General features: G+C 36.8%; 1 protein-coding gene across 3 annotated transcripts in view; it reads right to left on the bottom strand.

Annotated features, from left to right (window-relative positions):
• Positions 1-25,271, bottom strand: part of DLG2 (discs large MAGUK scaffold protein 2) — a 1,559,742-nt gene that overhangs the window by 792,212 nt on the left and 742,259 nt on the right. For all 3 annotated transcript variants that reach the window (XM_027848244.1, XM_027848243.1, XM_027848245.1), the window contains one exon: positions 7,622-7,746. In XM_027848244.1, coding sequence (XP_027704045.1) covers positions 7,622-7,746 — 125 coding nt within the window. The remainder of the gene's footprint in view (positions 1-7,621; positions 7,747-25,271) is intronic.

The raw sequence follows: 25,271 nt of genomic DNA, 5'->3' as shown, positions 1-25,271 counted from the left end.
AACAAAGTCTCTCTTTCTCTGCCCTGTTTAAAAATCACTTGACAGTACTTGGGCCTTAAATTCTAAAGGAAACAGACAATTAGATTAGATGGAGTATTGATCTGGGAGCCAGTAGGACCCAATGTTCTGCCTTGGGTCAGTTGTGTGACCTTGCCCAAAACACTTCAATTCTCTAAATCTCAGTTTCCTCAATTGTAAAATAAGGGCAGTTGTACAAGTTATTATATCACAGTTTTTAGGTACTTTCCAATCCTCTGATCCATGAAATCTAGAACCTTTTCACCTTTGGAGTTAGTGGAATCAAATCTCAGTCCAGTTAGCTCCCTTTGCTGACTCACAGGTAGTCTTTGTATAAGCACAAAACAAATTGTAGGGGCAGAAGAAAGTCAGTGTCCATCTCTTGGCATTATAAAAGAAAATTCCCGCATGATCATGTAAAGGGAGACAATACAGATGTGGACTCAAAGGGAAGACAGCTTTTCTTTCAGAGGGCTGAGAACTAAAAAATGCTCTCACAGGGGGAATAGGAAATTAAATTTTGTCACTTGCCAGACTCCTGACAAACAGCTTTCCCTTTTCCCAGTAGTTACATGTCTCTTTTGTTACATAAACTTCCGTCAATGCTCAGCCAAGAAGAGACCAAATTTTGACAGCTTTTCCCCTGCACAAAATGCCGATAATGGTATGCAGAAGATCCAACTTACAATAAGGCCATTTTGGGAGGGTCCAGCCCAGAGGGAACCTGCAGCCTCGAGGCCACCTGTGGCCCTTTAGGTCCTCAAATGGGGTCCTTTGACTGACACAGGTGGCCTTGAGGCTGCAGGTTCCCCACCCCTGGTCCAGACCAATGCTGGGTCAGATCACTGCCCATACCATGAATGGACATCCCTTCATTGCCACTTCTCCAACTCAGTTGTTATCCAGTCCGTGAAGGCTTTTTTTGACCTTGCCTCCTTCCTGCCCCAGCTGAAAGCAATCTCTCCCTTATAAAATTTATTGTAGCACATTCTCTGGACTCTTATCTTTGTGCTTCTTTCATTCTCATTTGTCTCAAATTCATTGGTCCCTATCTTTCCTCTGTATTGGGTTTCTTGAGGTCAGCCTTTTTGCCACAAATATCTTTGTATCTTCAGCACCTGTCCCAGTGGCTTGCAGAGAGTAGACACTCAATAAATGTTAAGATTTTGTGATGAACTGAAGTATCATTGTATAGTGGAAAGAGCACTGGAAAGAGTCAGAGGTCCAAGGTTCAAATCCCCAGCTCTGCCATTTACTACCTATATGGTCTTGGTTAAGTTGCTTCTATTCTCAGGGTCTCAGTTTCTTCATATGTAAAATAATAGAAGTGGATTAGATTCCTTTTTGGTTGTCACTTTTGAGCTTTGGGCCTCAGTTTCCTCAAATGTCAAAGCATGGTGGGGGAAGAGAGTTGGATTCAGTCCCTTTCAGCTCTAAATCTTTGATTCTAAGGATTAGGAAGGTCAGTTAAAGGAGGAGTCACAAGGTACTAAGGAAATCTAAAATTCAGGTTTCCTCCTAAAGCCAGCAAAGCTTTGTGTTGTCCCTCAAAACACCATTAAATATGCTCTATTTCCAGGATATTTAGAACCAAAAAGAACCTTAAAGATCTTTTAAGCAAAAGATTCTTGCCTTTTTATGTTATGTATTTCTCCCTTTGGCAGTCTGGGAAAGCCTATGAACTTCCTCATAGCAATGTGTCTAAATGCACAAAATTAAATACACAGAATTACAAAGAAAACCAATTATACCGAAATACAGATGCACTTTTTTTTTCTATCCAAGGGACCTCATCCCCAGATTCCTATTGCCAGAGGTCCATGGTGAAACCTGCCCACCCCTAAAGGGGTCCATAAACCTCAGGGTTAAGAACTCTTATTCTGGTCCAACTTCTTCCTTAGGAGGTAATAGGGATCCAGAGAGAAGGAGCACTTTAGCACTTTCCCCACTTTCCCCAGTCATAGAGGTTTTGTGTGTGTGTGTGTGTGTGTGTGTGTGTGTGTATTTCATCTTTTAAATCCAAATATGAGCTTCTTCACTTATATAAGCACAAAGAAAATTAAATACCCACTTAACTTTGTATAAGGTAACCTAGTAGAACAATCTTTAAATTTAGAGAAAATATATATGAAGAAAAGGAACTAGCTTTTTTTTTTTTGTCCCACCTTCTCAGTTAGTCTCCTGATACTTCCTGTAATCTTGCAAAATTATTTTTTCCCCCTGGAATACCATTTAGATCACAGAATAATAACTTATATTTAAAAAAATAAGAACCTAAATTCCAAAAACAATGTATCTCTAAATATATCCCTTTCTTATTGTTAGGATTGGAATCTGTAGACATATAGTATCAAGATCCTTATAGCTACTGCCTTGAATGAAGACCTATTAAGTTCATGATTATATAATCATGTTTGAATTATAGTTTACAAGAGGGCTAAGAAAACTTTTTGTTTTTCCCTAGGGAGGGTCAGTGACTCATAGAAAAGATTGAAGGCTACATTCAAGTTACAAAGACCATTAATTTAGCTTCTTTGGGAATTTTGTTTTTGAAAAAGAAATGAAAAAGCAAGTTTAACTTCTCTCTTTTTAAATTTAGACCTGGGGATTCAAAATTTTGTTAAAAATACAAATGAGATTATTTCAATTATATTGCATTCCTCTATTATGGCCAGTTAAAAGAAAGGGGATGGGAGTGGTAGCAGAAGGGGAAGCAGAGGGAAAAACAGAGAGACCACTGGAATGAGGATGAGGTGGATGATCATCAAGAATGAGAAAGAAAGGATGGAGAAAAGAGAGGAGGAAACAAAGAGACCAGGGTTCTTGTGTGTCCTGCACCTCTTTGGCAGTCTGGTGAAGAATACGGACTCCTTCTGAGGTTCACATTTTTAAATATATAAAATAAGATACATAAGATGACAAAAGAAACCAAATATACTGAAATAAGATCTATCCATACACACATATGTATATAGGTATATAAAATGTATATATGTATTTATATCTGTGCATACATTTTAACCATTATATATAAAATAATTTCTCATTGTATACGCACACACATACACACACTACATTTATGTGGTGTATGCAGGCACATATGCATGCATGTATGAAACTAAGAACCATAGATATAGAGAAACATAGAGGTAAAGAGATAGAAAATATGAAGGATAGGTAGAGAAAAATAGAGATGAAATCAATAGATTTTGAAGAGTGTATTAGTAGAGTAAATTGTTTTTATCTTTAATCCATTGTTCACCTGGACCAGGGTTTAAAGGTATTATCACTTGGCATCACTGTCCTTGAAATGCTAATCATTCTATTTATGTCCCATTATGGCTTTCCAGCTGCTTCTACCCCACCAATTCTTTAGAGCTCATTTCTTATGGGAAAAATAAAAAAAAAAAAACCAAACCATAAAACAATCAAAAAGAAAATAACACACACACACACACACACACACACACACACACACCCCAAAAGTCTATCTATACCTGGGGAAATAATACCTGCTGCACTGGTAAAAATCAAACGGAGTCATCAGAGACATTTTCAAATAATGGTAAGTTGTCATATTTTTCCATGTGACTTTAAGGACACAAATTGTAGAAGATCAATATTTTCAGATCAGTACATCTGAAAACTTTCTAAACTATATGCTCCTGGAGCATTGGTATGATGTCTTATCCCAAGTTTATATCTTCTACCAAAATTTATATCCTAGATTTTTGGCATACACTAAGTGCTTAATATTTGTTATAGTTACAAAGGAGCTCACCAAGAAATGAAACAGGCTTCTTTAAAATAATACATTTCTCACCAAGTATTCAGGCAGGGAGTTGTTGATTAGCTATGTCGGCTGTTCCAGGGATCTGTACATTGGAAAGGAGGTTAGAGTCCATAGTCTTTAAAAAGTTCCTTCTAAACTTGAAATTTTGATTCAAAGTAGGGATCAGATCTGTATAGGGATTGGTGGTTTCCTACTCTATAAGAAGGAAATTGTTGTAAAATGAGTTGTCCATCACATTACATATTTTTTCCCTAATTTCAAAACTTTAATGTGAAAGTTTTGTAGCGCCTTTCCCTAGGTCTGAGGATTAGTTCACAAAAACAGTATTGTAATTGTAAAAAGATAAAGAACTCCTATATAGTTCCATAAAGACTATTTCTTCTCCTAAAGTCCTCACCTGAGTCTTCCTTATTGTATAGAGGTAGGTCTGGCTTGTCAAAAGCTAGATCAATGTGTTATATGTCCTTGTAGGTGCTGCTAAACTTATATGGCTTCTTGTAATTAATGTAATAATTAGTTAATTAATTAACATTTTAGCTGAACATCTTCTAAGTGTGAAACCTTATGCTAGGCTAAGTTGTCAAGAACACAAATATGTATAGGCATGTTGCCTGACTTCAAAGAGCTTGCAATTTAGTAGGCATAGCCATAACTAGGCTTGGGCAAATGGTGCTTTGTTCAGGGCACTAAAACATATGATGGGGCATAATACTTAATAATAGTAATAATAATAATAACAATAACAACTAACATTTACAGAATATTTCCTATGTGCCAGGCACTGTGGAAAGGCCCTCTACAATAATTATCTCATTTGATCCCAACAACCCTGGGAGGTAGGTTGTATTATTATAGCCATTTTATAGATGTGGAAACTGAGGCAAATTGAGGTTATATGACTTGCCCAGGATCACACTTCTAGTAAATGTCTGAGGCCAGATTTGAACTCAGGTCTTCCTGACTCCAGGTCTGGTCACTCTATCATGCACTGCACCATTTAACTCTCTCAGAATATTTCGCTACTTTCCAGGGAATGCCTTCTCTGAGGAACCTTGTGTTGCTCTAAAGCAGAGGTAAGCAAAATTCTTGTTTTTGTACTGCCTGAGAGCTAATAATAGCTTTTACATTTTAAAATAAAGTTTTATTACATATAAAACTGTCAAAACCATTCTTAGCTTGTGGGCTATACAAAAATAGGCTGTGTTCTGATCCCTGCTCCAGAGTAAGACAATAGGGCTCACCACTTGTCACTGTGGTTCACCTCCCAAACCTTCCTTCCTCCTCTGCTCTGAACTCCTGTAGAGGTGAAGGTCAGAATTCTCTGGAGAATGGGTGCTGCCATATCCTAGAACGATGGTACCAGAGTGGAATTATCCCTTCTTTTATCAGCCCCATCCCCATTTCCCACTGAAATTGCCCCACATCAGTTTTTGTTAGTTACCACTGTTTGGGAAGTAGGAAAAAAAACAAAATAAAACAAAGCAAACAGCTATCTAGATTTTAGGCTTACAGAGAGTCAGAGATGAAAATGACCTTAGAGGTCATTTAGTTCAAGATCCTTAGAAGACAGTAGGTGTGGGAGAGTTCTTAAAAGTCATCCAAAAAAATCTGTCTCTTCCTCTCTCTCTCTCTCTTTCTCTTTCTCTCTCTCTCCCCCTTTCTCCATATTTATTATTGTCATTTTTGTTCCTTAATCAGCTCCAAAAAGTATGCAGTGTGACTCAGCATAATAATTAACTACACCTTCGGGAGCCTGAATAATATCACACTTAAATATATTAGTATTCCTCAAATATATGGAGATGCTATTACGATGAATACAACAAAAACTAATTGAAAAGCTTACTTAATACATAGTAGCTTTTTGTCATCATGCATTTTCTCAATCAATGGGAACTAATAGTAAATTTACTAACAAGTGGCAGTTTCTACACTGAAGGTTTTGACAAAGCGTTCCTAAAAGACAAAAATGTAAAGGGTGGTTACCTCTGATCTAGGAAACATCCTCATTTTATAGAGGAGGAAAATGAGATTTAGAAGGGGTAACAGACTTGCTCAAAGCTACCCCATGAGGTAAGATAAGAATAGAGTGGAAGCTAGAAGCCAGGTTTGTTTGGTTTTGTTGTTTTGTTTTCACTCTAAGCTCATTGTTTTTTGTCGCTGCACCCATCATCTTCAAGGCCCAGTTTGAGTCTTCTTCAACGAATCCTCTCCCAATTACACCACTCTATCTATCTCTGTTATGACCATTCCCTATTTTATATTGTCCCCCAATTGGCCTATAGTGTGAGCCATGTCTCCTTAAAAAGGCTGTCTCTGGAGGGCAAAGACCTGGTCATCTTCTGACCTCCCACTGCATCCAGCAGATGGCTGACCATAGTATCTCACTCTACTATATACAATGTCATCACCCATCATCTCATTGCAGGAATCTTTTGCCTTGGTCAAAGAAGAATAGAATCAAAGAATTAGAGCTGACAGGAACTTAGAAGCCCTCAAGTCCAAGCCCCTTATTTTACAGATGAGGAAACTGAGGCCAAGAGAGGCCAAGCGACATGCCAAGGGGTACACAGCTATTACCCAGCTATTACATATCAGAAGGAGGTTTTTAACTCAGGTCTTCCAGACTTCAAGTCCAGTGCGCTTTCCACTATGCCATAGACAAGATGGTCTCCTCATTTTCCCCAAAATGCTCCTTTTGGCTCCTTTGCACTTTCCCATATTTGTGTCCTCATTTATAGAACTTTAAAACTCTAGATTTCTACAGCTGAAGGTAAGCTTCAAGATTATGAAATCAAATCCTACTGTCTACATCTGTTTAAAGTGAGGCCTAAAGAGGTTAACTAACTTTCCCAAAGCTAGTTAGGGGCAAAGTCAAAACTAGAGGCCATGCTTCCTGCTTCCTAGTCTAATGAACAGCCCAGTATACTTAAGAGCTGACATTTCTTTAAGGGGAAGGGAATAAGCATTTATTTGTTTACACGCCTACTATGTGCCAGGCACTGTGCTCACAGCAACCCTGCACGGTAAGTAGTACAAATCTTATTCCTATTTTTCTGAAGAAGAATCTGGGGCACCAAGAAAACAAGTGACTTTTTCAAGGTCATTCATCCAGTAATTGAGCTGGGATTCAAACCCCCTATCTTCCCTGACTGCAAGCTCAGAGCTCTTTCCATTCTCCAAAGCCTCACATATTGATCTGTTTACTTCAGGTGCTCCCCTGCCTCCTTCATTATAAATTCATTATACTACTCTCCTCACAAAGTTTTTCCTGACTACCGTAGACTTCCACCTATCTTCCTATTCTCTAACCTATAGTTTCTCTCATTTCTTTCTTTAATTTGATTTTTCTTTATTTTATTTTTTCCTTAATTTTATTGTATTTTGTTTCATTGACTCATTATTCCCTAAGTAAGTCATCTTCCTACCAAGACTGCAAGCCCCATGAGGACAGGTACAACGTATTCACCAGGCAATCCAACATCATGCTGAGCACAGAATATATGCTTTAAAATGCTAATTGCTGGTCTGATAAATAGAAATGCAGTGAACATTTATAAACAGAGATGTGGATTTTTCTGAGCCACGGGAGGAAAAGTGATCACACAGCCCAGTTATTAATGTCCTGTGCCCACTCAGTTCTTCCTTGACAATCACCCCAGAAAGTCTGCTTGGACTGTCTTCTATTTCCATGTGACATTCTTCCCAAAAAAAAAAACAAAAAACTGTTGTTCTGGAAAGTCCATATACAAATATGGTTCCTCAAAGCCACAGATTTCCTTTCCAAATAATTACCCCCTCAGGTCTTACCTGAGTCTGCCATCCTCTGCTGCAGCTCCTCCTGGTATAATCTTCGTAATGAATATGCCAGGATCATCTCCAATGTGGGGATTATCTGTGCCTCCAGCAATACTGAATCCCAGCCCAGAATTGCCCTGTAGAAACAGTTAACAGAAATTGAAATGATGTGGCTGACCCTGGATTTCTTGAAAGTTTCACTGTCCCCTCAGTGTTATCAACTTACTACTCAAATTGGGAAATAAGTGATAATGGTTTTGTGCCTTGCTGTCAGCTAACAAAATGAAGGTCAGGGAATAGCATTCGACTGAGAGTTTTCTTTTCTCACAGTTCTGAGAGTTCTTGTTCAAAAGATAAAATGGGGTACTCATTTCTAGGATGATAGGTGTGTCAAAATGTTCACTCTTAAGAAACAGTTTAATGATTTGTTCATAAAGATAGAGACTTGGTAAGCCCTTCTGCTGCAAGATATGTTTTAGGGAAGCTACATTTTTGTGTGTATTTTACAGCACTAATAACTCATATTTATGTAATGCTCCCAAGTTTGTAAAGCCTTTTCCTCACAAGATCCCTATGAAACAAGCAGCCCAAATACGAGTCTTCTTTTCCTAGACGTGAGGAAAGTGAAGCTCAGAGACGTTGGGTGACTTATATATCATTACACTACTAAAAAGTGGCAACCAATCTACCTCATAGTGCTTGTCACCAAACCAAGCTCCTTGAAGATTTCATTTTCCAGTGCCCACCCTTTGAGATTATTTCTAATTTATTCTTTATCTATCTTATTTATATATAATTGTTTGCACATTTTCTCCTCCAAAAATCTGCAAGCTCTTTGAAGGCAGGGACCCTCTCTCCCCTTTTCTTTGTATGTGCTTAGCACTGCACCTGGAATAGAGAAGGCACTTAACAAATGTTTGTTGCCTTGATTTGACTTAACAGAATCCATCTCTTTTCCCCTAGAAAAGAAACATTCCCATTAAAATACTACAAATTAATGGGAATCATTATAATATGTCAATAAATATTTCCATAATTAGCCTGAGTATTTTTATTTCCTCTCAGAGCTTAGTCTGAAAGAGGGTCTTGTTTTTAATTCATATTTGCTGATTAATCAGTTGATAAAGGTCTATTCACTGGAATCAAGAAAACAATATTGTAAAGACAAAATTTATCAGTTCAGTGAAACCAACAGACATTGAAAGCAAGCCAAAGTATCAACTACTCTGAGGAGTTTGATGTCATTATGGGATTATTTGAAACTTATAAAGAATTGTGTGACTTTTTAAGGTAAAAAAAACTAAAAAGGGATTATGTACAATGGAACAACAATAAAGTTAAAATGAATCCTTTTTCATAGATAACTATAGTATGCCTATCATCCATGTATGTATGTATGTATGTATGTACGTATGTATGTATGTATCTATCATCTATCTATCTGTCTAGCTAGCTAGCTAGCTATCTACCTACCTATCACCTTTCTGCAGGTCCAGACCTTCACAGGTTAATTGATTAATGTAGTGAACTCCCAGTGTGAAAACTCCTATCAATAGTGTTAGAAAGCTAACACTAATTGATTTGTCCACAATTAGAGTTAGACTTGATCATAGACCTTTCTTGCTGATTCGAAGGCTTGCCTTTTAAATTTATTGCCATATATAAAAATATAACTTTTCAATTTACTTGGTATCTTTTTTTTTCTCACATCAATGAGCAAATGCTATAATCCATATTTTACCTATGAGCAAACAAAGGGTCAGAATGCTCCAGGGACATTCCCTAGCTCACGCAGTTAATAAGTTTAAAAAAAAAAGTGGTAAAAGCGAGCTCAAATCTATATATTCTGATCTCAGTTCTACTGTCTCTTCCTACTTTACCATGTTGCCTCTCCAAAAAAGGATCAAACTATGAACAGTTTTCCAAAAAGAGAAATGAGAACTATTGGTAGATATATGTGAAAATCACAAATGATTAGTAATAAGAAACAAATTAAAAATAACTCATATATACTTCATACCCATCAAAGTGGCAAAGATAATTACAGATAGGAGTAATCTGTGTTGGCGGGCTATGAGAATGCAAACTCACTCATACCATGTTGGAACAATGAAATGGCATAAATGTTCTGGAAAACAATTTGCAGTTCTTTGAGAAAAGTCACTAAATTAGTCATAGGACTAATTTTGCGCCCAGATTTGGGTCATATGCCTAAAGGAGGTCAAAGACAGAAAAACCCTATATATGCCATATCAGTATTTTGGAGGCATAGAGAGAAGGTAGCAAAAAAAAAAAAAAGGTAAAACACAAATGGGTGCCCATTGGTAAGGGGAATGGCTGAGTAAACTATGTATGAATGTAATGGAATATCATTTTACCATAAGGAAAAAAAAAACTAGCAAGCAGAAGCAGAAGAACTACACACACATACACACACACACACACACACACACACACACACACACACATACAAGCTTGCCATAAGTTAAATAAAAATGACACTAAAAGGCAACCAAATGCTAGTCAGTTGTAATGGCCAGTCTCAATTCTGGAGAACAGATAATGAAACACATCCCCCTCCTTTCATCAGAGAGTGGAAGCTGCCCCAGGTTCCAGAAGGGAAAGACTGGGATGAGTGGCATTTCTGTCTTGCTCTAAAGGTATATTGTTGAGCTTAGAATGCTCCAGCTAAAGTCAATATATCAACAAGCATTTATGAAGCATTTCCTATGTGCCAGACACTGTGCTGGGCATTGAGAATACAAATACAAGCAGAAAGACAGATAGATAAATAGTCCTCGACCTCAAAAAGCTTACATTCTAATTGAGAAAGACAACACATGAAAAAGAGCTGAAAGGGGAAGAGGGAGGGAAGGTACCAGGCATGGGGCATGATGAAGAAGTCTATAGTGAAAGTTGGTGAGAAATGAAGAGATGGCTGGTCTTGGTTCCTTCCATAAAAGTAGCTTCTGGGAGGAGCCATTCAAACAGAGAGAAAGGCCTCGGGGGGTGGAGATTGAAAGGCAGAAATAAATTGTTTTGCTTGGAAGGTTATGAAGAGATAGTGAGGATATCCTCTACTCTTAGGATTGTAATTCATTTGGTATAAAATGAGGTGGATGAATTACAGCATGGGTTCTTCTTTTAAAAAAATAATAATTAATTGTTTATTTTTTCAACATTCACTTTTATAAGATTTTGAATTCCAATTTCTTTTCTCCTTCTCTCTCTCCTCTCCTCCCTCCCCAAGATGGCCAACACCAGGGGTTCTTAAAACTTTTTTGCATTGTGGCCCACTTTGGCAGTTGCTGAAACTTACAGAACTCTTCCAGAATGATATTTTTACATAATTGAAAGAAATGTCAATTTTCACTTAGATGTTAGTGAAAATAAAGATGTAATTTTCTTTCTCCATCCAAGTTCACAGCTCTTCTCCCCTCCCTTATCCGTGGATCTCAGGTTAAGAATCTCCGAGCTAGATGAACTCCAAGGTACCTTTCAATTTTAAATCTTGGAATAACGTGAAATGGATTGATAGACTTTCCTTATTGCTCCTTCCCCCCTTCCTCCTCTGCCACCCGTAGTATGTATGCACACCCTACTCTGAGGAAGTGTGAATGTCTCTGGGAAGCAGTGACTGAAAGGAACTCCTAGGTGGTTACACAGTTAATGCAGCATGTGTTTCAAATCACAATGTGTTCAAAGAGCTTTTCTGTTTTTTAAATAAAGTTTGGAAGCCAGATGGATTCTGCCTCATCATCATAGCTTTTTAGAGAAAGCTTATCTAAATTCTAGGAGGAAGTAATTTAAAAGGCATTCACACCTTCCCTTATTACTTCCAACACCTTTTCTCCCCAGTCCCTCTTCACTGCCTTCCTTCTCTGCACTGACAAACCACAGTGGAGGAGAGGAAAACATAGCTAGAAAGGGAGAAAAAAATCTCTACAGGCTTTCCATGGATGAATCATTGTAATTCCCTGACAATCACCCACAGACAGGTGTCAGCTGCTCTGAGAGATCACCAGATCTCTTCCCCAGGGAGCAACCTCTCCAAGCAGCAAGGCAGCCCTTCGGGCTGATGTCCTCAGATCCAAGAAATTGTTGCCAATTAACAGAGCTGTGATCCTTGACCTGATCAACAGGAATTGCAAGCTGCCAGAGTAGCAAGATCAGTTTCTGTGTACATTTCCCAGTAGGCACGCTCTTTCAGTCAGACATAATCTGTGACTGATGAGTGGGTTGGCATCCTCTCCACCTTAGAGTAGCTTTCAAATTTAAGCTTATTTGGTGACAGCCCATATGAAGGATGAACAAGTTGCTGACAGACATGGCTCATTGAACTGACACCACCCAGGAGGATCTTTCTGTAGATTAAGGAAAAGGACAATAACCATCATCAAACGGCTGGCTCCCAAGATTCCAGCTAGGAAAAACTAAGTTGTGTTTCCTAACTTCTAACCCATGTATTCAAATACCATCTCTGTAAAAAACAAAAAAGGACCAATGTGTACAAAGATATTTATAGCAGCTCTTTTAGTGGTGGCAAAGAATTGGAAATTTAGGGGATGCCCATCAACTGGAGAATGGCTGAACAAGTTGTTGTATATGATTGCGATAGAATACTATTGTGCTTTAAGAAATGATGAGCAAGATGCTCTCAGAAAAATATAGAAAGACTTACATGAACTGATGTAAAGTGAAATTAGCAGAACCAGAAGAACATTGTACACAGTAACAACAATATTGTATGATGATCTATTATGAATAATTTAGCTATTCTAAGCAATACAATGATCCAAGACAATTGTGCAAGACTTATGATGAAAGGTGCTGTCCATTTCCAGAGAAATATCTGTTAGAGCCTATGCAAATCAAAGATACTTTTTCTTTACTTTGTTTTTTTTCTTGTTTTTTTTTTGTTTGTTTGTTTTTGTTTTTGTTTTTGGTCTGTTTCCTTTCACTGAATGACTTACATGGAAATGTGTTTCACATGACTATACATGTATAACCTACGTCAAATTGCTTGCCTTCTCAATGGGGGGGGAAGAGGAGGGAGGGAGAGAATTTGGAATTCAAAATTTTAAAAGAATATGTTAAAATTGTTTTTACATGTAATTGGGGAAAACGAAATATTAAACAGGATTAAAAAAAGTAAAAAGAAATCCCATCTCTGATAGTATCTGCTTTGCCATCAAACCATTTACACTCACTATGTATTAGGCAACTATTTAAAACTACAAATTATAAAGATGTCATAATCTGCGGCCAATGAAGTTATAAGTCCTTACTGTAGTGATCCTTAGGAAACATCTTCCTCTTACTCAAAATTTACTCTTAAAAACAAGTACTGGAGTATTATACACAACCATTTAGGAAGTATATTGGTATGTTGAAGGTGACCAGAAAGGTAAGCAAACTTGAAACCTTGTTGCACAAAAGATCAATTGAAGGAACATATAGACACATTTAGCCTAGAAAAGAGATGATTTGGCTGGGGAGAAGGGGTTAATAGTATGATGTAGCTTTCCTCATGTATTTGAAGTACTGTTATGTAAAAGCAGACTGGACCTGGATGATAGAACCAATATCCCTGCGTAGAAGGTAGAGAGAAGAAAATGACAGCTCACTAGAAGAAAAAAAATGAACAATTCAAGCTGCCCATGGAAGAAATGGCTACCTCTTCGGAGGTGGGCTTCACCAGATTTCCGGAGGAGTCCATACCACAAAGAAAGGTTAAGAAATCTTAGAAAACTGAAATGGACTACCTCCCTAAGCCAAATGCTTGAGGACAGGGTGTGTGTGTGTGTGTGTGTGTGTGTGTGTGTGTAATTTTTTTTAAAAGAAGGGTCATTAGCTGATGAATAATATATATATTTTTTAATTTGGAACACTATTTTATTGATGCCTTGTGTTTTTACATCAGACTTTTCCAAACACACCTCCAACACTTTATTCCATGTGTCTTCCCTCGCAAAAAAAAAAAAATCCCAACTAACACAGTAAGTACCTTTGACAGTATATATAACATTCTGCACACACAGGCTCCCACCTCTCCAAGTCAAGAAACAAGCTTTTATTAAGCACTTACGTGCCAGGCACAGTGGATACAAAAACACTAGCCCTGTCCTTGAAGAACTTACAGTCCAGTTGGGGTGGCAGCACACTAAGAACTGCATACAAACAAGGCACATACAGATCAATTGGAGATAATCTCTGATGGGATGCATCAGAAATAAGAGGGATGTGGAAACCAGGAACAGAGGTTGGGTATGAATAACAAATATTAAGTTAAGTAGGAATTCTTTTTTTTTTTTTGGCAATTGGAGTTAAGTGACTTGCCCAGGGTCACACAGCTAGTAAGTGTCAAGTGTTTGGTCTGAGGCCATTCTTTGAACTCAGGTCTTCCTGACTTCATGGCCGGCTCTCTATCCACTGTGCCACTTGCTGCCCCTTAAAGTAGGAATTCTTAACCATTCCTGTGTCATACACTACTTTGGTAGTCTTATGAAACCTATGGATTCCTTCTCAGGATTATGTTTTTAATGTATAAAATAAAATATTTAGAATTACAAAGGAAACCAATGATTAGTGAAAATAAAGGAGTATATATTTTCTCATCCATGTTCAAAAGCCCCCTAAAATCTGCTTATGAGAGAGATTCCCAAGGTTAAGTTCTCTTGTTCTAGAGGAAGTCAATTCCCTGTCCCTGGAGGTCTTCAAGAGAAGTAGATGACCACTGATTAGGGATTCTGTATACCAAAATACCATTCAGGTATAATTTGATTTGGATGATCTCTGAGCTCCATTTCAACACTGAGATTCTGTGATTCTAGAGAGTAATTCAGGCAAAAATTAGACAAAATAAACAAACAAAAAAAGAAAGCACATCTTTTCATAGGCATCTTCAGCATTTACCCCACCTTTTCCCCTGCCCCAGCCCATACCAATGAAGTGGGTGGGGCCTTGTATTTCAGCATTACTTTGTAAAGTCCAGATTAACTATTCTGCCTACCCAGAAAAAAAGGATTGATTGCTAGATTTTTCCCCCTTCATTTTATATTATACATAATGTCTATTTATATACATTAGTTTCATTATACCTTCTATTCCACTGTTTCCTGTTCTGTCCACTGAGGCCAGTTGGTCAATCAATAAAAGTGTCCACTATGTGCCAGGCACTGAGCTAGACACTGGATATACAAAAAGAGGCAAAAAACTCTCCTTGCCCTAAAGGAGCTCACAATCTAATGGGGGAAACAACAAACAAGCAAAAATGTACAAACAAGTTATATAAAGGATGAATAGGAAATAATTAGAAAAGGAAAGGGACTAGAATTAAAAGGGGTTGGGAAAGGCTTGTTCATGGAACATCCAGGAGGCCAATGTCATTGGATCAGAGTTCATATTAGGGAATAAGGTATAAGAAGACCAGAAAGGTAGGAAGTTAGGGTAAAAAGGGCTCTGAATGCCAAGCAGAGGATTTTGTATTAGATCCTGGAAGATAAAAGAGAACATTTCCCATAAACATTTGGACAAAGAGAACATCTTCTACACTGGGGTAGGTGATGGAGAGAGGGAAAAGATCTCTGAGACTCATTCTAACCCTAAATCCATGATCTTAAGCAAAGAAACATTCTTGAGTTCTTCAAGTAGTATTTATGTGAATTTTAGATCAGATTAATTATAATGTAGAGAGAATTTGAAACTAATTGAGCATTAATTTACTTATTCATTGTCATACCAATCAAACTACCAAATAATTATTTTACATAGCTAGAAAAATAATAACAAAATTCATCTGAAAGAGAACAAAAGGTCAAGAATATCAAGGAAATCAATGAAAAAAATGTGAAAAAAAGCAGCCTAGGAGTGATTTCAAACTATTTTACAACATAAATCATCAAAACAATCTGATACTGGCTAAAAAATAGAGTGGTGGGTCAGTGGAATAGATTAGCTACACAATATACAGTAGTAAATGACCACAGTAAACTAGCATTTGATAAACTCAAAGATCCAAGCTTTTGGGGCAAGAACTCATTATTTGATGAAAAATTCTAGGAAAACTGGAAAAATTTGGGCAGAAACCAGGCCTAGGCTGACTTCTCACACCATATGCCAAGATAAGGTCAATGGGCACATGATTTAGAAATAAAAGATGATATCATAAGTGATTAGGGGAACATGAAAAAATGTACCTCATGGATATTGTTGTTCTTCAGTTTCAGTTGTGTCCTACTCTTTGTGACCCCATTTGGGTTTTTTTTTGGCAAAGATACTGGAGTGGTTTGCCATTTCCTCCTCCAGCTCATTTTATGGATGAGGAAACTGAGGCAAACAGGATTGTGTGATTTGCCTAGGGTCACACAACTAGGAAGTGTCTGAGATCAGACATGAACTCACAAAGATGAGTCTTCCTGACTCTAACCTTGGCAATCTATCCACTATGCCACCTTATCTATGGATAAGGGAAGAGTCTATGACCAAACAAGAGATAGAGAGGGTCAAAGAAAGTAAAACAAATGATTTTGATTACATGGAATTAAAAAGGTTTTGCACAAATAAAACCAATGTAACTCATATTAGAAGAAAGGAGGAAACTGGGAAAAATTTATGGGAAGTTTCTGTGACAAAGCCCTCATTTCTGAAATGTATAAAGGAAGTGAGCTAAATGTATAAAAATAAGAGCCATTCCTCAATTGGTAAATAGTCAAAGGATATGAACAGGTAGTTTTGAGAAGATGAAATCAAGGCTATCAATAGTCATATAAAATGCTCTAAATCACTAACGATTAGAGAAATGTAAATTAAAATAACTCCTAGGTACCACCTCACACCTATCAGACTGGCTAATGTGCTAGAAAAAGAAAATGACAAATGTTGAAGGTGATGTGGAAAAAATACATACAATAATGTACTGTGGGTGGAGTTGTGAACCAGTCTAGCCATTCAGTAGAACAATTTGGAATTATACCCAAAGGGCTATAAAACTGCAGACCCTTTAAACCCAGCAATACCACTACTGGGTATATATCCTGAAGAAATCAAAGCTAAAAAGGAAAAGGATCTATATATAGAAACAATATTTATACTAGCTCCTTTTGTGGTGGCAAAGAATTGGAAATTGAGGGATGCCCATCAATTGCGGAATGGCTGAACAAGTTGTAGTACATGATTGTGATGGAATATTATTGTGTTGTAAGAAGTAATGATGGAATGGTTTCAGAAAAACCTGGGAAGACTTATATGAACTAATACAAAGTGAAGTGAGCAGAACCAGAACAGTACACACAGTAGCGGCACTACTGTAGTGATTATCAACTGTGAAAGACTTAGCTACTCTCATCAAGACAAAGATTCAAGATATTTCCAAAGGACTCATGATGGAAATAGCTATCTATCGTCAGAAAGAAAAACTGAGGGATTCTGAGTGTAGATCGAAGCATACTTTTTTCACTTTCTTTATTTTTTCTTTTTTTGTTTGTTGTTGATTTTGCAACATGACTAATATGGAAATATGTTTTGAATGACTTCCCATGTATAACTGATATCACATTGCTTGCCTTCTCAATGTGTAAAGGAGGGGCTGGAGGTAAAGAGAGGATTTGGAACTCAAAATATAAAAAAATTAATTAAAAAATAAAAAGAAATGAATTAGGCATATGAAACAGTGTGAAACAATATCTAAAATAAGGTTTCTTAACCTTTTTGTGTCATGGACTTTTCTGAAATTCTGGGGACTGCTTATTTGACCAAGGTCAAGTCACTTGGCCTCTCTGAGCTTTAGATACATCTTCCATAAAATGTGGAAGTTAACACTCACACTACATATTTCACAGGGTTGGTGTGGGGGGAAAGCACTATAGACTGTAAAACATTTGAGAAATGTAAGCTCCTTAAAAGAAACTGAAGAATCATATCAGATAATAATCATTACACAGATAGCTAGAAAATTAAAATAGACTACCTCCCTAGGCCAAATACTTGAGGGTAGGGTAAAGGTTTTTTTTTTTTACATCTCCAATCCTTATCTTTATTATATTTATATATATATATATATATGTATATATATATATGTATATATATACACACACACATATATAATTTATATATTATAAATAAGTTATATTTATATTATAAATAAATATACATTTATATATAATATAAATATATAAATAATATAAATTTATATATTAGTAATTATATATATATAATTTCCTAATTACATTTTTAAAAAATTAATATTCAGGTGTTTTTAAAATTTTGAGTTCCAAATTCTCTCCTACCCTCCTGACCCTCCCCCACCCATTGAGAACCAAAGCAATATGATATCAATTACATATGTCAAGTCATGCAAAATGTATTTTATTGTCCACCTAAGCAGCTCCCTTTTCTGAGTGGCAGAGCTTTACTTTTCATTTCGTCTGCTGAGCAAAGATGAATGACATGTCTGAGTTCAAAGAGTAATGAAGTCTACTGGCTTAGGATTCTCAAATTCTTCTTTACTACTTACAGGACCATTGATACAGCACTAGAAGGAACCTGAAAGCTCATATAATATAACCCTTCATTTTACAGAGGACAAAACTGAAGTCTTAGGTTGATGAAATGAAGAGAATGGAAATGGGGGACTTAGTACAAGGCACAATCAGCACAGAGGAAAAAACAATTGAGAGCTTAAAATTAGGGAGAGGAAAACTAGAACTAGGCTGTGCTGCATTGCCTCTTAATACAATGATTAACCTTCATAATGATGGCCTAGAGTCATCCAGAATGGTTCAATTTTATCACTCACCTTAAGAAGGCAGGGAAATACAATATATTGTAGACAGATTTCCATTAAAATGGCTTAAATAATAATAGTAACAACAATAATAATTTTATATTTATTATTCAATAGTTGCCTAGTTTTGTGCTAAGTAAATAAATCATGAAGCATTTATTAAGTACTTATTATATACATATATACATTATGTATATGTATTAATATCCATATATATCTAAGTTTCTAGTGAATAGGAATCAGTAATTAACCTATATTTGAAGTACCATAAGGGTAATGTCGCATTTAATCTTTATATTTCACCTAGAACTCAGCTTGGCAAATGTTGGGCTAGTGGACTTGTGATTTCACTGGAATGGGGAAATCCTGGTGTGAGAGCTCTTTCTACCTCTGAAGACAGGCATATGCCCTGTAACCTATAGTCTTAGAGTATATGTGTGTGTGCGTGTATGTATATGTTACATATATATGTATGTGTGTGTGCATTCATGTGTATTATAATGCACATATATATATATATATCTGCTATAGATATATCTTGATCTAAATCTAGACAGAGTTCATGGAACTCAGGTTAGAAAAACTTAGAGAGTTATCCAGGTTTTGCATATGGTAGGTACTTAATATGAGCAGCTAGGCAGTACAATGGATAGAGTACCAGCCTGGAGTCAGGTAAATTGAGTTAAAATTTGACCTCAGACACTTGCTATCTGTGTGACTCTGGACATGTCACTTAAAACCCCAAATGGGGTCATGAAAAGTTAGTCATAACTGAAATAACTGGAGCACAGGTGTTTAATAAATTTCTTGAATCAAAAAGGGCTTTGGATGCCAAGATAAGGAACTTGAATTTTATCCTATACATAATGGATAGCCCCTGAGAATTTCTCAATAGAGTAGTAGAATGAACACCCTGGGCTCTGGTCAGCTACTTGTTATCTGACATTGGGATATGCTCTTGGTTTCTCTTAGACTTGTTTTTTTCTTCATAATATTAGAGAATTGAGCTAGATAATTTCTCAAGTCCCTTCCTATTCTAAAGCCAACACTTACGGCTTTACCTTTGTACTGTAATGAAGCGCTGACTTCTCTCTGTTAATTACTCTTCCCCATGCCTAGAATGAAGACTTAGTTCTTTGCCATCTTATAGACATGGCTGAAAATGACTGAACAATAAAAACTTGTATTCCCAGTGCTTGGCACACAGTAGTCACTTTCACTTGCTAAATGTTTGATGGTTGATTTATTTACTGAGGACAAAGCTAGGCAATGATTGAATAATAATTTGGTGTCTGGATAAGACATGGAAAATCTAAAAGACAACAATCTAGTAAAACTTAATGTACTTTCAAAAGTACATTAGTTCATTCCAGGACATTAGTTCATTCCAGTACATCAAACAGTCATTTTCAGTAGTTACAGAGTATTAATAACACCAGTACTCTGAGTTCTTTCTGTTTATGTTTTGTTTTTACATTACAAATATTTACAGATGAGTACCACTTAAGGAGAAATCTCTTGTAACAAATTAAAACAGTTAAATAAAGCTAATAATACAGTGACCTCATCTGAAAATAAAAGCAATATTTCATATCTATAGCACCTTCCATCTCTCTTTTTCTAAAAAATTAACAGAAATGGTTTTCCTCCATCCTGCCTCCCATCTCCTTGGGAAAAAAAAAAGAAAATAAATTTCTTGCCAAAAAATATGCATAGTCAAGCAAAATAACTTCCATTAAGGGCTGTATAATATATACATACAGACACAGATACCCACTTATATATGTATATACATACACACACATTTATAATTTCATCAATAACTGTGTTATATATGTATATATTTTCCATCAATAACATATATGTATATATGTGTATGTATATGTATATGTATGTAAGCATGTGTGTGCATATATGCACATACATACATATATTTAAATTCTGTACCTTGAATCTATTACCTCTCTGTCATGGATAGAATGCTTTATAATCAGTCTTCAGGATTCATGAATAGTCATTATATTGATAATAATTTAATACATAATTAACATTTATTGAACACCTAGTATGTGCTAAGCACAACTTTTACACTAAAATTAAAAGATGTGGCCAGTCCCTGTTTTCCAGTCCATTGTAGAGAGATATACAAGAAGACTTGAAAATAATTTACATTAATGAACTAGAACTACCAGAGGAGTGACCAGGATGATGTTGAGGGGAAGATGCCATATGGTTGTCAGTTGAAGGAAAGGAGAAAAGAAGACTGAAGGTGTCTTCACTCTATGGTCATCTTCAAGTATCTTAAAGGTCATGTGGAAGAGGAATTAATCTTGTTCTCCTTCTCTCCAGAGGATACAATTAAGAACAAGGCTGCAGGGTATAGATAATGCAGATTTAGGCTCCATGAAAATAAAACCTCCTGACCAATTAAAGCTATCCCCAAATGGAATGGGCTGCTTCATGACTCAGCAAGCTCCCTCTCACTGGACTTAAGTAGAAGATGGTTGATTACCTCTTAAAACTGTTGTAGGGTAAAATCTAGGCCAGGCTGGAAGAAATGATAAACTTCTTAATGAGAGCACTTAAAAGGGGCAACATTAAATTGGATGTTGAAGTTCTGTTCCCTTTTAAAAAGTCACATCATTTTATACTCGGATTCTGTATGTGATTTAATATCATAAACACGAGCCAAGTGAACCCATTGGACAATGCATTGTAGACACCCAATAAATGTTTGTCTAAAGGTTAAATGAATAAAGCATATACTCAATGAAACAACAATTCATTTACTTGATATTCTAATTTATAAGGTCACCAAAATTTATTAAATATATATTATTTTTGAAACACTGTGCTACTCCTTAGTCCTATAAAGGTCTTTTTTTTTTTAAATGACAATCTCTGCTGGCTAGAAACTTAGTCAATTATGAAGAATGGCTAAACCCTTGAGAAAATGGAATATTTCTCTCCTGATGCAGCTAATCTCTTCTTGGACTCAGTAACTAACAGAGTATACTAAAAACTGGCACATCTGATCTCTGAAATCAGAAGAGCAATATTAGCTTTTGGTAGGGGAGGGAGTTGAATCTACTCTGAGTGTGGGAAGCTAGTTACTCCTTCAGACTTCACCAACCCATTACCTGCGCAGAGTGACTTAAAGGGTCATTAGAGATAAAAATCTAGAGCAGTGAGGCTACTGAGATAAGAGAAAAGAACCCTAATCAGTGACTTAGAGTCACAGGATTTGTGGTTGAAAGGATTCTCTGTCCAACCCTCTCATTTTGCTCATGAGAATGTTGAGATCCAGAACAGAAGATTGAAGTACCCAATGTAATTTGGCTAATAAGTAGCACAGCCAAGATTTAAACCCAAGTCCCCTGACTGCAAATCTACACTGTGGCTTAGTACAGCAACAGGCAAAAATAATTGCTATTCAAATACATTTTTAGAAGAAGGTAGGTAGCCTAATGAATATGGTGCCAAACATTCAGTCAGGAAAATCTGAATTCAAAGTTTACTTCAGATACTTACTAGCTATATGACTGACCCTGGGTAAGTCACTGAACTGCTGTCTATCTCAGTTTCCTCATCTGTAAAATGGGCATAAGTGTAGCCCCTCTCTTATAGAGTTGTTGCCAGAGTATCAAACAAGACAATATATATATAAACATTTACGAAACTTTCAATGATATAAATGTGTTCAGCTATGATTATGATAGGGGGCAGCTAGGTGGCGCAGTGGATAGAGTGCCATGAGTCAGAAAGACCTGACTTCAAATCCAGCCTCAGACATTTACTAGCTGTGTGACCCTAGGCAAGTCACTTCACCCTGTTTGCCTCAGTTTCGTCATCTGTAAAATGAGCTGGAGAAGGAAATGCAAACCACTCTAATACCTTTGCCAAGAAAACCCCAATTGTGAGATCATAAAGAGTAAGACATAACTGAAGTGATTATATAACATATGATGTTTGCATGTAATATGTAATCTAATATTTATTATATAATGTATAATCTAACATTTATATATTATATAACATATCTGTATTTAATATATGCAGTGATATGTCTATATATTATCTATAATATATATAAATTAAACTATATACTTAAAAAAGACCATAACTGAAACGACCGTACAACATGAGGATGATGATGGTGAGGATCACCACGACCATGATGTTGGCAGCTACCACACCATAAGATTTCTGATTTTCCTCTCTGGCTTTCGTGTCAGAAGGACTAGAATGGAACATGTCTGGAAAGCTAGAAGTCACAAGGACTGTCTGACAGACTGTGGAACACAAAGCATCTCATTATCAAGATTTCAGGCTCTGATACTTGCTAGCTATGGACTTACGGAGAAGTTACTTAACCTCTCTCAGATTCAGTTTACTCATCTGTAAAACGGAGCAATTAGCAAGTGTACTTCTCTAAACTCACATGGTTATCTTGGAGGGAGCACTTTGCATTTCTGAAATTGCTACATAAAAGTGTGCTAAGCATTTCTATAAGGATTATTATCTAACAATTAAGTTGCTCAGAAGTTTTTAAGGGCTTTCTTTCTCCTGTATAAAGACATCTAGAGCTGGGGGCAGCAAGAGTGAAAAGGACCATGGCATAAGCATATTTAACATGAACTTGATTATTATTAGAGGTTGAGGAATGTTCCCTCTTAAAAATTGTATGGGCAGAGCCCATATCACCAAATAGCTTTCCCATACTAATAATTATGCATAATTCTTCTAATTACAATTCTGTCTGTCATACAGTTCTTGGTATAGAATTTTCAGCTGAGTATTCTAAGGGATGGAGCCCTCTGTTCCTCTAAATTGGCATGTCCAGTACTATACTTCACTGACGACTATTTTTCTCTGGACAGTTTTCTTTACCTCTGAGCTTAATTTACCTTTAGATGTCCGTAGAGCCTTTGGCCATGTCTTTTATACAATGACATTCAATTCACTTGGACTCATCACTGTCTTAAACCGATGGTTGTGTGCTTTGTGGCCCATTAAAACTTTCTAGTCTCTTATTTTTTTTTTCCTCAAAAGCCTTTCAGAAAACTACAAATCACTAAAGAAAATTATCCCACTTCAGTCAAAGTTCTCTTAACCATGGGAAACCAAATGGAGAACAGCCACCCAAATTAGTCACTCATTGCTAAAGCTGGATGGGATTCTAGGGCTTATCTAGTTGTACCTACTAATTTTACAGAGCAGGAAACTGAAGATCAGAGCAGGAAAATGACTTTCCCACATAAGTAGTTAATGACACAGCTAGGTTTAGAATCAAATTCTCCTGACTCCTAGACCAGTACTCTTAGTACAGGTGATGGAATTTGGAAGATCTAAGTTAAAATTCCTCTCACTATCACTTATCTGAGTCTCAATTTCCTCATTTGCAAAATGGGTATAATGCTGCCTGTAGAACTCATCTTACAAGGTTGATGTGGAGCTCATAGGAGGCACTACCTAGTCAAGTTAACAAGCATTTATTAAGTATTTGCTATATGCTAGACTGTGGTTAAATGGTAGAGATACAAAGAAAGGCAAATACATGGCCCCTTTCCACAAGGAGCTCACATTCTAATTAGGAAGTAACATGCAAACAGCTACATACACAGATAGATAGATAGATAGACCCAGAGTACAAAGGGGAAATAACCTATGAAGGAAAGCACTAGTGATGATCGTGGGGTGGGAAAAGAGTGGAAAAGCCTACTACAGAAGATTGTGTTTATTCTAAGTCTTAAAGTAAAGTCAGACATGAGGAGAGAGAGATTTGCAAAATGTTTTGTAAATGTTAAAGGGTTATATAAATACAGTCACTATTACTATTCTGAAACTCTACACTCCATGACACAGTCATTCAAGTCTTCATCAAGCGTAGCATAAAGAATGATCAATTTCCACCCCAACCCCACCACTATCTCCTAGCTCTCCTTGCCCCTCCACATCCAGATTTTTCCTAGCTTTAACTAGAGAAGGAAGTGCTGCTCTGTTCCCCACCCCCCTTGCCATAACTACTTGAAGCACACCTCCTACTTCAACCCACTTCAATTTCCTTTTCTTGGCTTAAAGAATAATGAGAGTTGAGGTAGCCAAGAGCCTGTGGGAGAAGGGAGTGGTGTGTGTGTGTGGGGGGGGGACAGGATAATAATCCAGCACAGCTTCATGTGTCAAATGCTATAACAATAATAATCATTTCAGGGCCATATTATCAGGACCAGCATCCCGGAAAAAAAAAAAAGACAGCAATAAAGTGTTTCTCTTTCAAGGAAAGGTCACTCAGGTTTTCCACAGTTACATTGTGCTTTTTAAAGCATGCATAGTGATATAATATCTTTTTGGGGCATCCCTTCTCATGGGCCTAGAATAATTTGAGGATCTAGCAGGAAGTAAATGTTTATTCCTGAAAGCCACTCTGCAGCCACCTTTGCTGGATTCTAAGCACCTGGGAGCATTCTAAATACTTTATGTGTTACTCTCCTAGACCCAAGGTTTGCCATGGGGACTGGTTTGCTCCCTAACAACAAGCAAAAGAAACTTGTCAGCTGTCCACCCAATGATCACCAAGGTTTATTGGGTTCTTCAAATTCTAATTAACTTATGGAATTCTTATTGGTCTTTATCTACATCTATATCTGTGAGAAATTTATATATAGAGGCAGGTAGAAGGCTCAGTGGACAGAGCACTAGGCCTAGAGTCAGGAAGACCTGAATTCAAATCCAGCCTCTGACACTTACTAGCTTGTAGTCCTGGGCAAGTCACTTAACCTGTTTGCTTTAATCCACTGGAGAAGGAAATAGCAAACCACTCTAGTATTCTTGCCAAGAAAACCCCATGGACAGTGTGGTCCATGGGATCACAAAGAGTCA

The sequence above is a fragment of the Vombatus ursinus genome, unplaced genomic scaffold (genome assembly GCF_900497805.2).
Source record: "Vombatus ursinus unplaced genomic scaffold, bare-nosed wombat genome assembly UNPS02005659.1, whole genome shotgun sequence".
In the NCBI taxonomy this organism is placed as follows: Eukaryota; Metazoa; Chordata; class Mammalia; order Diprotodontia; family Vombatidae; genus Vombatus; species Vombatus ursinus.
This window is presented reverse-complemented; position numbering and strand designations above follow the sequence as displayed.